General features: G+C 42.8%; 3 protein-coding genes across 3 annotated transcripts; 1 reads left to right on the forward strand and 2 right to left on the reverse strand.

Annotated features, from left to right (window-relative positions):
- Positions 1-256: 256 nt before the first annotated feature.
- On the reverse strand, positions 257-1,091 carry SERLADRAFT_431841 (uncharacterized protein; the record flags this gene model as incomplete). The annotated part of the gene is made up of 4 exons (XM_007312146.1): positions 257-498; positions 537-585; positions 681-797; positions 867-1,091. 4 exons carry the CDS (start codon positions 1,089-1,091, stop codon positions 257-259), a joined length of 633 nt encoding a protein of 210 aa, XP_007312208.1.
- Positions 1,092-8,747: 7,656 nt separating this feature from the next.
- SERLADRAFT_404549 (uncharacterized protein) lies at positions 8,748-9,918 on the forward strand (the record flags this gene model as incomplete). Its single annotated transcript, XM_007312147.1, has 8 exons — positions 8,748-8,753; positions 8,851-8,873; positions 8,909-9,048; positions 9,101-9,309; positions 9,360-9,384; positions 9,452-9,546; positions 9,600-9,668; positions 9,814-9,918. 8 exons carry the CDS (start codon positions 8,748-8,750, stop codon positions 9,916-9,918), a joined length of 672 nt encoding a protein of 223 aa, XP_007312209.1.
- A 1,975-nt stretch (positions 9,919-11,893) lies between these two features.
- SERLADRAFT_454670 (uncharacterized protein) lies at positions 11,894-13,290 on the reverse strand (the record flags this gene model as incomplete). Its single annotated transcript, XM_007312148.1, has 5 exons — positions 11,894-12,437; positions 12,487-12,600; positions 12,651-12,714; positions 12,769-12,959; positions 13,014-13,290. 5 exons carry the CDS (start codon positions 13,218-13,220, stop codon positions 12,099-12,101), a joined length of 915 nt encoding a protein of 304 aa, XP_007312210.1.
- Positions 13,291-16,917: the final 3,627 nt, after the last annotated feature.

Genomic DNA, 16,917 nt, shown 5'->3' on the forward strand with positions numbered 1-16,917 from the left:
CATGGCTTTGTGAGCCAGGCTTGCAATACATTTGATGATAGGGCTGGCCATAAAACAAAGCCTTAGTTTCTGGAAGAGAAATGATGTTGGGGCTGCGTGACATAGTAGATGTAGATGTAGAAACAGTGGGACAATCTGTTTTTCTTACAACCTGTAGGCAGGTAAATAAATGTTCTCAAGGCAATAATAGTCTTACCTTATTATCATCCACAACTCTTTTTGGGTAATTGTCCTCCTCCTCCTCGTCTGATAGAGGCTATAAAGGAAGTACTACAGAATTATCTTGATTATCACTAGATATTTCTGCATGACCCAGAATATAATCTATCATATTCTTGTCATCATCAGGATTGTTATCATCATCAGCAACATCCTCATTATCATTTTTGTTGTTATAGTCATTATCATCACCATTCCGACATATTTTCTTGCCATGTAGACTGTCTCCTTCAGAATCTTCTTCATCAGCCAACATGGCTGCTGCTCTTTTACGCTTAGCTGCAAACAGGTATCAGTTTTTGTGCTCTATCACGTACCAAATTCCTTTGCCTTAGCTTCTGAGGCTAATACAGCCTTTTTTTCTTGCTAGAAGAGCCCCAAGAACATTTTTTTCTTCTTTGCTGAGTGCTGTGGCATTAGGTCTTGCAGAAGTAGCCTGAAAATTGTAAATAGTAAGGTACAGCTTGTGGTTTGAAATATTTTTTGATCTCTATTTTGAGATTGTCCCAGGTAGGCCATACTCCCGTGGTGTAGCACTCCTGCAATCTAACTTGGGTGTATCGACCCGCCACAGGTCCCTTTAGTCGAGATAGTACCGCAGTGGCTACCTCGAAATCATTGGCAAATGCATCCTAATTTGCCTTAACCCATATTTGGAGCTTGATCCACCATTCGGCAAATTGCGCTCTGTCTCCTTCGAAAGTGCCAGGGTCAGCGACGATTTCCACCTCCTTATTGAATTTCTTCTTGACCGAGGGGGTTGCTGCAGGGGGATTTGCCTGTAGCTTGGCGAGTTGAATGATCAATGTCAAGATCTGTGCACGCATGTTGTGCAACAGAGCATTGACATCTTGTTGAGTTTGCAACGACATGTCGACTTGTTCTCTTGTAAAGTAAAAAAAAGGTAACTGGGGGTCCCCGCTTGCTATCTGTAAATAAATTTCTAAATTTGTTATCTGAAGTATGTACTTGTATGCGAAACTGTAACTGTGGATTCTTTATGGACACTCCTGACGATATAGCTGCTTTGAGCGCTGATTCGGGATATCATAATGATGAAAGAGTTGATGCTAGAAATACTTATAATACCACCGCTGTACCACCGTCTCCTTTGGAGTGTGGCCCCAGCGAGACAAACAATAGGGTGCTTGATCCTGGTAGAAATAAAAATAAAAACATAGAAAATACTAAAGTAGAAAAGCATGTTTCTCTCAATTCTTCTTCTTCGTTGGAGCCACCCTTTCCCGAAATCCCAAAGTGTGTGTTGATGTGCACATATTTGTTCCAAAAGGAGATCTGTTTAGATGTTGGCGTGGAAAACCTTGCCCGAGGCATAGTACACCCAACCAGCACACTGCTTAATTCAGGCGCTAACGGCATCTTCATAGATCAGGTCTGGGTGGAGCAAATTGGACTCCCCCTTGTAAAATTAGATGTATCAATTCCCGTCTATAACACTGATGGTACGCTTAACGCGGGTGGCTGCACCACGCACAAATGTTCCTTTGTTGTTGAGTACCAAGGACACAGAGAACGAGTCACCGCCAAAGCTACCCAACTAGGGAAGATTAATTTAATATTAGGCTGGACCTGGCTATTTAAACACAATCCTGAGATTGACTGGCAGACAGGGGTTGTCACATTGTCACGTTGTGCTCAGGAGTGTGAAAACTTGGGTAAACCGAGTCGCGTCTGTCAAACAGAGCATCTTGAAAAGATAAACGCTGGTCACGTTTACAAGCTCAGATCTTTAGAAAAGATTGACAATGACAATGACGAGGTAAAACCCGAGGAAGGGATTAAGAGGCTGGTACCTCCCGAGTACCATGACTTCTGGAAAGTCTTTTCAAGACATGTGTCAGAGCGCTTCCCAGAGGCTAAGCCTTGGGACCATGCTATAGATTGGAAGGTCACTTTCAAACCAAGAAAAGAACATATAATACCCCTCTCTGCTCCAGAAAGAGATGAGGTATCAAGTCTCATAGATGAACAACTTAGGAAGGGTTACATCAGACTCCAAAAGTCCTATGACGTCCCCGGTGTTCTTCATTCCTAAAAAGGATGGTAAAAAGTGTATGATTATGAACTATTGTTACTTGAATGAGTACATGGTTAAGAACATGTATCCGCTGCCTTTGATCAGTCAGCTAGTAGACAAATTGGCTGGTGCAAAGATCTTGACAAAGATGAATCTTAGATGGGGGTACAATAATGTACGAATCAAAGAAGAAAATGCTTGGAAGGCCGCGTTCACGTGCCACCAAGGATCCTTTGAGCCCCTTGTCATGTTCTTTGGGTTGACCAATTCACTGGCGACCTTCCAGAGCATGATGAACAAGATCTTTGCGGATATGGAGAACTGTGTCGTCATTTACATTGACGATTTATTAAAGTCGGACAATGAGGCTGAGCATGACAGGATCGTGATCGTTCAAGAAGTCCTTTGATGCTTACAGGAACGGGACCTATTTGTCAAACCCGAAAAATGTAACTTTAAAGTAAAGGAAGTAGACTTCCTTGGTATGATAATTGGCCAGAACAGAATCAGGATAGATCCTGAGAAAGTTCAAGCTATACTGGATTGGCCTGAACCTACTCGCGTCAAAGAAGTTAGGGCCTTCCTTGGCTTAGGCAATTTCTACCAAAGACTTTTAGAAAACTTTGCAAAAATAACGAGACCGTTGAACAATCTCACTAAAAAGGACATTGTTTGGCATTGGGGCGCCAAAGAACAGGAAGCTTTTGATAAGCTTAAACAGGCATTTACAACAGCACCCATATTAGCATTTCCAGAATTAGACAAAGAGTTCCAGCTAGAAACTGACTCTTCTGATTTTGCCACTGGGGCTGTTTTATCAAAATGCCCTGACAATGTTTGGATGCCTTGCGCCTATTGATTGTATAGTTTGTCGCCTACAGAGTGCAACTATCAAATTTACAATAAGCAGATGCTGGCCATCATCCAAGCTTTAGAGCACTGGCGGCACTACTTAGAAGGTGCTAAACACCAATTTGAAATTTGGACTGATCATAAGAATCTGGAGTATTTTATGACAGCCCGAGACTTGAACCAAAGACAGGCTCGCTACGCGGTGTACCTATCTAGGTTTAATTATAAATTAATCCATAAGCCTGGAAATTTGATGGGGAAAGCAGACACTTTGTCCAGAAGAGAGGATCATGCCAATGGCATCGAAGATGACAACAAATGTGTTACCCTGATTGACCAATCAAGGGTTGCCAATGTTAGAATTGGGCAGGATTCTGATCTTCTGGAAGTCTTCAAGAAAAACATCTCCTCAGAAGAGAAGGCACGCCTTGATGGCAATGAGAACTATTTATGGGAACACGGGCTAATCTATTTTAAAGACAAAATCTATGCCTGAGTCTGCAAGGATCAAGGCAATAGATAGACATCACGACACTCCAGTGGCTGGACACCCTGGGTGGCAACAAACAATGGAGTTGATCTCCACAAACTACATGTGGCCTGGCATGGTCAAAGACGTACAGGAATACGTAACGTAAAATCCTGTCTGAGATGTGCCATGGCAAAGAACTCACATCAACCGCCGGCCGGTAAACTTATGCCAAATCCAATACCAGCTGGTCCCTGGTAGGATATATTGGTTGACTTTACGACAGATCTGCCTGAGTCAAACGGGTATGATTCAGTGATGGTGGTAGTAGATTGCCTCTCCAAAGAAGTAGTGTTCATCCCCACCAACAAAACTATTACCGCCGCTGGTATGGCAGATCTATTTAAAGATTTTGTATGGTCTATTTATGGATTGCCAGAAACGGTTATCTCCAATAGTCAACCACAATTCGCTAGCAAATTTACGAAAGAACTATGCCGGATGCTGGGCATCAAACCTAAACTATCAACAGTGTTCCATCCGCAGACCGATGGATAAACAGAGAGACTCAACCAGGAGTTGAAACAATATCTCTGGATATTTATTGATGTCAGACAGACAGATTGGGAGTGGCTAAAGATAGCCCAGTTCTCATACAATATCAAACAGTCATCGGCTACAGGAAGAGCACCATTCGAGGTGACGAGATTGTACCTCCCGAGAATGGGTGTAGAACCTGGCAAAAGCAAAAACGAGGCTGCTGGGAACATGGTCAAAAATATGAAGTCTGTCTTGGACGAAACGTGCAAAGCGCTATTTAAAACTGCAGAGCGGATGAAAGACAGGGCAGAGCATAGATGCTCTAAGGCCCCTGACTACAAGGTCAGCTACCTAGTCTGGTTAGACACCAACCACTTAAATTTGAAGGATCGGCAGTCTAGAAAACTGACCAAAAAGTGGATTGGCCCTTACCGGATTAAGGAAGTCAAACCCAATGCAGTGGAGCTGGAACTCCCAAAACAAATGAGGGTAGTACCCACGGTCAATATTAGCTGTGTGAAACCCTACAAAGGACAGCTACTGGGACGGCGTGTAGACCGGCCCGGACCGGTTGTAGTCACCCAGGAAGGTGAAGAAGAGTTCGAAGTCAAACGAGTGGTGGATGCACACTTGAAGCGTGGACAATTAGGGTTCCTAGTCCTATGGAAGGGCTATGGAGATGAGCACAGAACATGGGAACCAGAAGCCCATCTGGACAATTCCCGCGATGCTATTTGCAAATTTTATTTTAAGAATCCCTCGGCTCCTAGGACGCTTAGAGGCATGGATTTGAACATTTTTTATTCCCTTTTTCAACCTATGCCCAAAAATTTAACTACTACCTCCAGTATTTGGCCTCGCCTGGAAGTTGAGCCTTAGAGGGGGTAGTGTTACGGAAACATATTTTCGGACCTTTCCTTTTATTTTCATTCTCCGCTTTAACCTTTTACTGTAGTTTTCTCACACTATGCCATGCGACACTTTCCTTCTGTTCAAACTCCTCTTTCTCGTGCTGTGCTGCCTTTCTTCTTATTTTAGCTACAAGTCTCTCATGCAGTGGAGCTGGTCACATGGGCTGCGCCCTCTGACATCATCAGCCACTGCCTTATCAACTGTATAGCACAACATGTACAAACAAACTGTAGTAGTATATATACCACAATAGATCCAGGAGACTCCTCAGCGAGTCCTCCTGTTGTTTACCCACAACTAACTTGGTCCTACCCTACTTAGTCTGTGTGAGGGCTTACCCGCTACCTCAGCAACTTTGACTGGTCAGCGGTACATACTGCTGATTGGTATTCCACCTCTCTTTGATTGACCAGCGGTACACACTGCTGGTTGATAACTGGTTCTAGTTGTGCACCAGAGTAACTAACTCTTGGTTGTTACAAATGCTGGCAAGGTTATAAGGGTGGATCTGGATGCTCATAATAAATGGAGGGAGAGTTTTCACCAGTTCCATCAAGATGACCATGAAATGGACATTGATCTTCCAGATAATAGATGGGCTCCATTTTCCACAGAATTAGACTGGAAATTTGCACATTTGGCATTGCAGGAGGGGGTTGGCCAGAAATCTCTTGACAGATTACTGGCAATTCCTGAAGTGAGTGACGCCTCCACACTTTGATTCATGTTTTATGTTAACTGACCTCCAACCTTTACACCAGCTTTCCCAGAGACTGGGCCTTTCTTATCAAAATAGCAGAAGCCTTCTAAAAATTATCGACTCCAAAATTCCTGAAAGGGCCAAATGGCACTCAAAATATCTACACTTTGATGATCATCCAGAAGAAAAACACCTTATACAATATAGAGACCCCTTACAAGCCATTGCGTCTTTGTTGGGCAATCCAGCACATGCAACAGATATAGTCTATAAACCCTCAAGAATATTCACAAACAGCAACAGGGATGATCGTATATTTAATGAGATGAGGACTGGCAAATGGTGGTATTCTGTACAGGTTAATATATTCATGCCAGTGGTTCCTTTCTAAATTTCATACTTATTTCTTTGATTTTAGGCTCTTCTACCTCAGAGAGCATCTGTTGCTCCTGTTATAATAGCGACAGACAAAACTCAGTTGACTCAGTTCTCAGGCAACAAGTCTGTATATCCAGTATATCTTACACTAGGCAATATACCCAGCTCTATTAGATGCAAACCCTCTCAGCACACTTGTGTACTTATTGGATATCTGTCTGTCAATAAATTGGTGAAAAAAGGCTTGACAACAAAGGAGAAGACAGCACGTGTTCAAAGACTTTTCCATGCCTCAGTACTGATGATTTTGGAGCCACTTATTGAGGTTGGACATAAAGGAATGGAGGTTACAGGTGGAGATGATGCAGTGAGAAAAATTCACCCTATTCTTGCTTGCTATGTTGCCGACTATCCTGAGTAATGTCTGGTGACTTGCTCAAAGTATGGAACATGTCCCAAGTGCAGGCATCCAGCAACAGACCCTGAAAATAAAGCAGCTGGGGAACCTAGGACGTCTGACTGGACTCTCTCTGTCATTAATCAAGCCTCTCTTCGAACTCAAGGAGAGAATTTTTTGATCAATGTATGGATAAAGATGTATCTGGAGGTGTTTACAGGCCACTTTGGGAAGGATTTCCCTACTGTGATATTCATCTTTGCATTACCCCTGATGTCTTGCATCAGTTATATCAAGGTGTCGTTAAACATATGATCTCATGGTGCCAAGATCTTATAGGTACAGAGGAACTGGATGCAAAAATACGCACTTTACCTCCTGCATATGGATCAAAGCATTTCAAAAATGGTTTATCGCCTCTCTCAGATATCTGGAGGCGAAAGAAAAGATATGGCCAAGATACTTTTAGGATGCCTTGTAGGAAAACTCCCCAAGCAGGCAATTATTGCAATTAGATCACTCTTGGACTTCATTTACATTTCTCAGTACCCCACACACAGCGATACAACCCTTGGATATCTATCAGATGCTCTCAAAACATTTCATCAAAACAAAGCAATCTTCGTCACTCTGGGTGTTAGAGAAAATTTGAATATTCCTCAATTTCACTCTCTACTGCACTATGTTGACTCTATTCGCTGGTTTGGGGCTACAAATAACTACAACACAAAAATATTTGAATGTTTCCACATAGATATGGCCAAGAATGCATGGAGAGATTAAATCATAGGAATGAGCATCCACAAATGACCACCTGGCTAACAAAACAAGAAAAAACTGTGTGGTTTGATTGCTATCAATTGTCTTTACAAAATAGACCAGTTCTACGTCAGCAAGATATTCTCTAGAATCCACCTGGCTTAGGTATTAAAATAGCCAAAGTACCTCCTCTTCCACAACAACCCCTTCAATCAATCCAACAAAACCACCAATGTCATGGCTTCATACGTGATATTAAGGAGTTTCTGAATCGCCGGTCAGCCAGGTTATATGTCAATATTGCAAATCTCCCATTTGATTCACTTGACGTATTCACTAGTTTCAAACTCACTCCAATTCACCTTGAAGATGATGCTAGTGCAAGTGTAAAGTACGAAATCATCAAAGCAAGACCTAGGTCCAAAGGAATTGCTCCACAGTTTGATAATGTTATCGTATCAGACTCATTAGAAGCAGAGTCAACAGGTGTTGCTGGTAATATTTTCCTCTAATTTCATGATCAGTTTCAAGTTGCGAATCAATATTTCATGACATAGGTACACGTGTTGGAAGAGTTAAAGTAATATTCAAGCTCCCTGCCATTTTTCATGGTGGTTCTGTTGGTATACCAAAACATTGGCCCAAAATTCCATTGGCGTATATTGAATGGTACACCAAGTTAAAAGGTAGTGCAGATCCAGCACATATGATGTATGTGATTACAAAACCGTATGTGATTACAAAACCGTATGTGATTACAAAACCTGCACTTAGAGCTGATGGTACTCCACCAGCTTCCATAGTACCATTGAGCAGTATACAACAAGGCTGCCACTTGTTGCCTTTGTTTGGAAAAGACCAAGTGCCTGCTTACTGGGGTACAGAAAATGCTTTGGATGTTTGTGATAGATTTCTATTAAATAATTGGGCTAGTTTGTATGCATACCAAACTATTTGGTGAATATTAATTCTATCATTATTAGTATCAGAAAAAGGTTCTCATAGACATAAATGAGCTAGTATAGCTGGTATAGCTGACATAGTAACTATAAGGCTTCACATAGAGATTTATTGGCTATAATAGGAATTTAATAGCTATCATAGCAGCTATAGAAACATACCCAGCTATATAGCAAAATGGTTTTTCCTGATGACCTGACAACAATCTGTGAAATTTTTGTCTTCTTCCCTCTTTTGCACTCAACTTGGATTTGAGATTTGCCACAGGATGAAGGACGCACAGGAAGCCGGACCGGTGCAGATGACTGGGAGAAGCCTTGATGTGTGATGCCACCTACACGTTCCAGTCTGAGCTGATTACCAAGTCATCAATCAACAAGTCAGCTTGAATCTGACAAGGTATGTCTAATTTCCCATCAGTGCTGTGATGCCTTTGGATGGAATTTAGACTTGCCTTATACATTCATTTTAGATATCACCAAATCCAATTGTGGACCACCATGAGGCCTGCTAGATAAAATTTATGTCGGTGAGTTTCTTGTTAATTTCCTACAATACTGACACTCCATTTCCAGGCCAATTTGTCATATAATCTCTCTACAATAACTCTATGCTTCCCCTCATAGATTCCTGCCTTGACGCATACTTGGTGAGTCAAATTTGTGGTATTATATTGAGTATTAGTGACTGTTGTTTCTCCACAACTGCATTGGATGCATTTGACCCCATGAAACAGCTCAGTGCAGAAAGTAATTACAGAAACACCCATGCACCAAATATCTACAACACAATGGTTCACGCAAAATCAACAGAAATCAATACAGGTATTGTTCATATGATAGTAATGGTACAAAAATACTAATATATACTCCAAAGATCTCCCGGCCGGTGAAAGAAAGCATCTACAAGAGCTGCAGAATATAGTCAGCAAAACCTGTGATCCCTCTACTCTAAGCAAAGAAGAATGCGACAATCTTTGTGGGCGCCTTCTCAATCATTGTGAAACCAATTCCTTGGGAAGCCGTGCTAACAATTTAGCAGCAGCAAGGGATGTCCTGGTAACCGCAAATAGAATTGGAAAGGAGGTAAAGTGACATCATTTCATTTATGATCCTCACTGATTTCTTGTTTTCAGCTCGATAATCTTGCTGCAAGGACAGGTGTGCTTATGGTTGTTTTTTCCTGACCCACGGTCACATATTTGGGGGAGCCCACCTGGTATGGAAGCAATAACTCAATGGACTTCTGGGAGGATTTTGTCGGGAGAGACCCGGACAAACTTGCTATGTTATTTGAACAATGGGCTTGTTCACGAAATCAGAGTAAGTACTGCATTGAGTTAATTTAATCTTCTCTCATCTTATTATTATTTCAGCCGTCCATGAACAAGAAGAACCTGCTAACTGCCGCCAACAGTGCATCAGGTTTTGTAGGAGCGGCTTGCGTAAGTACACATTGTCCCTATTCAATTACACTCAGTCACTGTTACAACAGGAAGCATCTTGAAACGAAAAACAAAGATGGTATATTATCAATATGAAACAGCCATTGTTTCTACCCATGGTGTGAAGATCATAGGTTGGCCACAGGACATGCCTTTTGTCAACCCATCCACAATAGGCACTGTGCTGGAAATTTGTAAACTCCATGATGCATGGAAGACTGGGAGCTGTCACTGGGTGAAGCTGACTTGAGCCCAACTCCAAGAGCATAAGGCACAGCTGAATGAACGTGAGCAAGTGGGTGAGGTGTTGAAGAAGAAGAGGAAAAAAAGATCTGATGCAGGTGTAGTGCATAAGAGATGCCAGGTCACTCAGAATAGCGAGAATGAGAGGGTTAGCGGTGGAGATAATAGACAGGTTGCGCCACAGCGACAAAGAGCTAACCAAAGGTAACCAAAGAGTGCAGAGGTCATTGTGTCGTCCTGAGAAAACCCTGACCAAGTGTGACAACACCAACAAGACACAGTCTTGGGGCACTGGAGCACAACAAAAAAAACACTCAAAAGAGTAATGAGAAGGAGGGATTTCCCCCCAAGGTGCGACCGTGTTAGTCGTTGGTAGACAACAGGAGGACTTGCTGAGTCCTTCCCCATGTATTGCTCCTGTATATATACTAAAATACATGAGGTACTGTACAGTTATAAATCAAGTTTAAAGTCTGATGTTTAGCATGCAACCAGTCACATGGTGAGCCTAGACACTGGTCAGGTGATGTGTCACATGACTGGTCATGTAACTATGAAAAGTCCGAAAAATGTAAAGTAAAGTAAATGGTCACATGACTGGTCATGTGACTTGGAAAAAGTAAAAGTAAAAAGTACAAAAAGTGAAGCGTAAGTAGGTGCTGGTATGTCAATTGTAACACCAAGATGAGTGAAGGACCAATGATGGCTTATGTTGTAATAGATCCCCATATGCCCCATTATGTTCCATGTACTCACCTCCATGTACCCCAAACATATGGATATCATACCTACTGTAAACATGGAAGCAATGAGACGAAGAAATGTCTGTGATAGGAGCTGAGTGGGGTGAAGGGAGGCGAGAAGGCTTGGGGAGCGGGAAGTGTGAGAGCAACTAGACACGCTTGAATTGAATGTAATATGGGTGACCGTTGTCCCCAACAGCAGTTGAGTGTTCAAAGCGACACCCCTCAGGACATATTATTGTATGCCAGAATTGCCTGTGCGTTGAAAGGTTATAGGTGCATGTGGTACACGTTCCTATAACTGGACAATGCACAGGCCTCTTTGATGTGTCTGGGTATATACAACATTGGGAGTCGGCAAATTGGAGGGAGGATGGGGAGAGCTAGCAAGCGACAGTGGTGAAGGTACTGTTTGAGCCCTTATGGTGTGTACCAGTTCTATGAGTGGCGGGGAAGTGTCCTGCATTGTTGGCGGCAGCGACAAAGACGCGCTGCACTGGGGTGATAGTGTTAGAATGACCTCCTGTGCAGTGACAGCCTATAGGCATAGCTGCGTTCCCATAAGCTGTCAATGAACAGGAGCCTCCACAGGTTGTAGATCCATGGGTTTTGTGACATAAGCGGGGGGGAAGGGGCAGTTAGAGGGAAAGGAATGGTCCACTGTTGATGACAATGGCGACAGCGACACTGGTGAAGAGATTGTGACAACTTGTTGTAGCAATGTTGTGTTGTTGTCAAATTGATGCCGTCCTGGAGGTAATGTGACTGATGATACCATCTGGCCTGGCTGTGCAGGTCCCTCGGGTCCGGACTCCGGTGGCAAGGGGAGGACAGCGTGTCCCATTTCCAGAGTCTATCTAATTAACCAAGGATTAATAAAAGAGGCAGCACAAAGTGCCTATCCCCTCTTATTAGAGGTGCATCAGAGAAGTATTAACCACTCTAGTTACAGGACAACTGTGGGAGCGACAGGTGGACAAAGTTTGTATTTTAAAATTTCTGACAGCACAATCAAACTGCAATTAGCAGTTAGTGCATATACTGATTTTTTGGGAATTTTTGGGAATTGTTTTGGGAATGGCCAAATATTTAGGGTTAGGAATTTGAAAAATCATCTAGGTCAAAATTGGCTCGTGCAGATCTTATCATTGGGTTCTAAATACACTATTTTCACAATTTTTGGTTGACTAGAACATTGTGGTAATGAGTGTTAATTCAATGGGTTAATTTGTTGAGTTTGTCTGTCCACAACTGTAGTGCTATTTAAGGGCATATACACTTATCATACCTTCACCAATTTCCTGATGGAGGCCTCGAATAGCGATTTTTCGGACGCAATTAACTCCTTTGAATCATCTCGGCTTTAGACTAGAAAAGCACACAGTCTGTTGAACTAGTATATTTTGAGATTATTGGCAGCACGAGTCAATGTACCGCAGCCGATTCAGACAATGAGCTTCTTTGCAACCTTGCCCTTTTTCTCCGAATCCTTGTGTGACAGAAACTCCACTTCAGTCGATAGAGGACCAGCTAATTTTTGACCTTCTGAATAGCCGAGCACGCTCGTCTTGAAATGCTTTCCAACAGTCTCGATACGTTCACGCAACCTCTCGTCGTCCTCTCCACCTCCAGTCGGAGCTAATCTAGTCCAGATCGATAGTCTATAAAATTGAGGTCGAGTAGAGACAATTACACCTGTTATCAAAGACTGAGTGTACGACGAGTCTCCGGGGCACCCATGTGCAAGATGCGGGTCGAAAGTTTCGCCAATTGCAGCTAGCATCTAACATAGAATATTGGGTTTGTATATTATCGGATGTGATGAAACGCACAGTATATAACCACATCTTGTCAATGTTATTACGATTCTTATCTTTAGGTAGCTGAATGCTCCACTTTCCTCCGTTCTTGTTTGCATCGTCTTCCCAAGCCGGTATTATACCTTCCTATTGAAAAATGAACCTATAATATAGACAAGTTGACGCTATCCACAAACCTTGAAAAGATAGTAGTTCGCTTTCTGGGGCAAATGTGAAGGCGGGACAATATTGTTGTACAATCTGTCGTCTCCATAAGACAAAATATCCCGAAAGGCCATTTGAACACGAACTTACCCCCAAAACTCTTCTACACTGTCAAAGCTGATAACCCTCTTAATATCTTCCATCCAACCCTGAGCAGCAGCAACGCTTGGTGTTTGGGGGATAGGCGTCTGAGGGAAAGAGGATATAGGAGTCTGTGGTAGATTACGACCTTTGGTCGCAGGAGAGTCAAACCATAGAGTCCAAGGAGAGTAAAGTGGATGCTGATGAGAATCAATCTAAGCCCAAAAGTTACAATAAAAGCTCTTGAGACTCACCTTTACGTTGAAGTTGGTGGGATCGCTGAAGACAGTACGAATACCTTCTGCTTGCGCTTGCATGTCGACTTCTGGATTATCGCCAGACTCGTGGATTGTAGACTGAGTAATGATTTGTTCATTGGGGCCGCCTTGGTCGGCAAGTGCAGATGAAAGCGCTGCCCTGGACGCCTGTAAAGCAGGCGCGGGTAGAGATGATAGCGGCATGAACAAATGACGAGAAACAACTTGAAGTCTAAGAGAAATTCTGCGTATTCTTCGTAAGGGTTACAGATCCAACGTACTAACTTTTTAGATGATCACACATGATCCTCTATTTTAGGGCGGAGAGTCAGCGGGGCTTGTAACGCACCGGATCCACCCACCCTTCACAAAAGTAGGCATAAACCAACTTGTCACCATCTGCAAAGTGCAAAAATTTGCTTAGGCTTAAGCGCTATTTGTAATTGTGTGCTTCTTCAAGGTACTGACAAAACTGGATAACCCGGTCTCTGCTAAAGCAGCCATTGTTCTCCATGGACCATAGCCACCACTCCATGGAGTCACCATTGTTCTCCTAGGAGTCATTATACTGTAGCAAGTAGCACCTCCAACCATAAGTAGTAGGGGGTTTAGTATAGGAATACCTCAGTCATTTCTATAGCCTCTTGGGCAGCGGCTGAGGTATGTTACATTACATTTAATAGAGATCACCTTTAAACTAACATCTGTTGTAGTTTCACTTAGGTAAATAATAAGTCATTTCTATAGCCTCTTGGGCAGCGGCTGAGTTTCACTTAGATTTATTGGGTTATGAGCCCTGGTGGCGCAAAAGCTACGCAGGAAATGATTCTTATTTGAAACGGCAACCTCGGAACCATGACTACAGCACACAATACATCCGCATGTCCAGTTCTCACTGGACCCAACAATTTTCAGATATGGAAACTCCGGATCATCTCAAAGCTACATTGGGAAAAGGTTCTCCAAGTTGTTACTGGAGAGGAGCTTAAGCCCTCACCAGGAAAGCCCACCTCCTCAGAGGATCCTGAAATCACCTGGATACTTAAGGATGAGAAGGCACACAGGACCACATCTCCAATGCCCTCCTAATGAGGACTGGAGACCTCACCAGCTCCAAGGAGTTATTTGATAAACTTGTCTCACTCCATCAGACGTCCAACATTGCCTTGGCCTTCTATTCATTCCAGCAACTCACCAAATTGTCCTGGGATGGGACATCACCTATCCAGGACCACATTGCGAAAATCCGGACAATTGATTCACACCTCTCCGGAATGAAACTAGGAGTTGATACCAAACTTATGGCCTTTGCTCTTCTCCAATCTCTCCCATGCACTCCTGAATGGCAAATATTTCAGTCATCGGTAATCAACACAATTGAGGAAAATAAACTTACCTTTGATGCAGTTGAGATCCGGATCACTGCAGAAGTTGCACGACAGTCAGGGAAGACCCCTGGAGGTTCTGAATCAGCACTCAAATCCGAGGAGAAGTGGTGTGACTTCCACAAAGCCAAACCACACAACACCTCAGAGTGTCAAATGATTTCTCCAAATTTCCATGGATATATTTCCTAAAACATAAAAGTGAAGCACTGGAACGATACAAGCAATGGAAAGAAGATGTCCAAACATTCTTCTGGACTCATTTGGGAAAAGAAAACTTCACTCCACTATACACAGAATTCCTCTGGAGCAATGGGGGAGGAGAATATACTGGCAATGCATTCAAAAATCAACTCCAAGAAGATGGTGTCGTCCAAGAAACTACAGCTGCAGATACTCCGGAACAAAATGGCATTGCAGAACACATGAATCAGACATTGGCTACATTAGCAACCACTATGCTCCATGATTCCAAGCTCCCAAAGTCATTTTGGGTAGATGCCATGCAAACAGCTGCATATATTACAGCATGCAGCCCAGCATCAGGACTCCATGGAAAGACCCCATATGAAATACTGTTTAAAAGGAGAGTTGATCCAACTTTATTTTGCTTTTTCAGATGCCAAGCATATGCCTTGATTCCAAAAGACAAAAGGCAAGGGAAGTTTTACTCCAAAGGGCACATAATGATTGGCTACACACATGGAAAGCAAGCCTACAAACTCCTAGACACTGAAAAACGGACTGTGTTTTCCAGTTGGCATGTCATATTCAATGAATTTGGAAAGGTACAAAAGGACGACACTGCTCTCTGGAACACAGACACTAGCACAGATCAGTGGGAGGGACTCATTCCAGAGAATGCTCACTATCCAGACCAAAATACATTGGAGGAGGATGATCCTGACCCTTGGATCCGAGATCCAAATGAATTGCAAATGATCCTGACCCTTGGATCCGAGATCCAAATGAATTGCAAATGGAACCACATCTCCAAGGAGATGTTCCACAAGCAATGGAACCATAGAGACGTTCCGAGAGCAGTGGGAGCACCTGTCTCTACAACCAAGACCTGAACACTGGCCATCTTCAGAATGGAAAGCCAAAACCAAGACCTGAACACTGGCCATCTTCAGAATGGAAAGCCAAAGTAGAGTCACAGTCAGTGGGAGGACAGCCCCTCAACATACAGCCAGCTGATGTGGAAAAAGTCCAAATACAGCTAGACAGCCTGTCTATTGGATCAGCTTCTGGAAGGCATACAACACCTCCAAGGAGTCACCCAATGCCTCTGAGGAGTGATTCAACTCCTTCAGGAGTGAGTGGGGCAATACACACACAAATGCGTCTACTCCCTGGAGTACCTGCACAAGTTCCTAAAAGAGCAGCCATGCCTGCTGAAGTCCTAGGAGTACACAGAAGCAGTCACCAGACCCGTCCTGCAGACAAAAACCGAGATTATCAAAGGACTCTAAGTGAGGAACAGTCTCAAAAAGAGCAGCATAACAACTCCATGGAGAAACCTAACACTCCTGAGGTTCATGAAAAAACATCTGATACAGAGGAGACATTCTTTGCTAGAATAGCAAGTACCGGTCCATCTAACACAGACCTTCCAAGGACACTAAAGGAAACCTTATCACGTCCGGATGGAGAATTATAGAAGTCTGCCTTGGAGGAGGAGCTCCTAAGTCTCAATATTAATGCAGTATATGACACTAACCCACTTCCAAAGGGAGTAAAACCCATCACATCAAAACCTGTGTTCCGGATCAAGTTTGATCAAAACAGAAACATTGAGAGATATAAACTCCACAAGCAAAAGACAAAGCATGGTAGCTTTATCCTCCATGGAGTCAGAGTAGAACTCCCAAAATAAATAAGAGTAGTACTCACAATTAATATTAGCCGTGTAAAACCATAGAAAGGGCTGTTTCCTAGACAGTGCATGGACCAACCCAGACCGGTTGCAGTCACTCAGGAAGGTGAAGAAGAGTTTGTTACAACAGCATTTTCAGCATCTATTTTCACTTTTATTTTATTTTTTATTTTTTATATTTTTTTTTTTCTTTTATTTTTTGACTTTTACTTTTGAAAAGCACATCACCTAACTGATGTCTAGACTCATCATGTGACTGGTCACATGACATGACATCATATCTTTACTTACTCAGCAATCACATCATATAAAATACAGTGGAACATCACAGAGGAGGACAGAACATGGGAACCAGAAGCCCATCTGAACAATTTCTGTAACACTGTTCACAAATTTTATTCTAAGAATCCCTTAGCTCCTAGGAAGCTTAGAGGCATGGATTTAAATATTTTTGATACCCTTTTTCAACCAATGCCCAACAATTCAACCACTACCTCTGGAATTTGGCGGAGCCTGGAAGTCAAGCCTTATGAGGGGGGTTAGTGTTACAGTTCAGTTTTTGGACCTTGAAATTTTGTAGGGCTATCTTGTATTCAGTGTATACCTTGACAGCAAATCCATCTCTCACATCCATAAT

The sequence above is a fragment of the Serpula lacrymans genome, assembly GCF_000218685.1.
Source record: "Serpula lacrymans var. lacrymans S7.9 unplaced genomic scaffold SERLAscaffold_1, whole genome shotgun sequence".
Lineage (NCBI taxonomy): Eukaryota > Fungi > Basidiomycota > Agaricomycetes > Boletales > Serpulaceae > Serpula > Serpula lacrymans.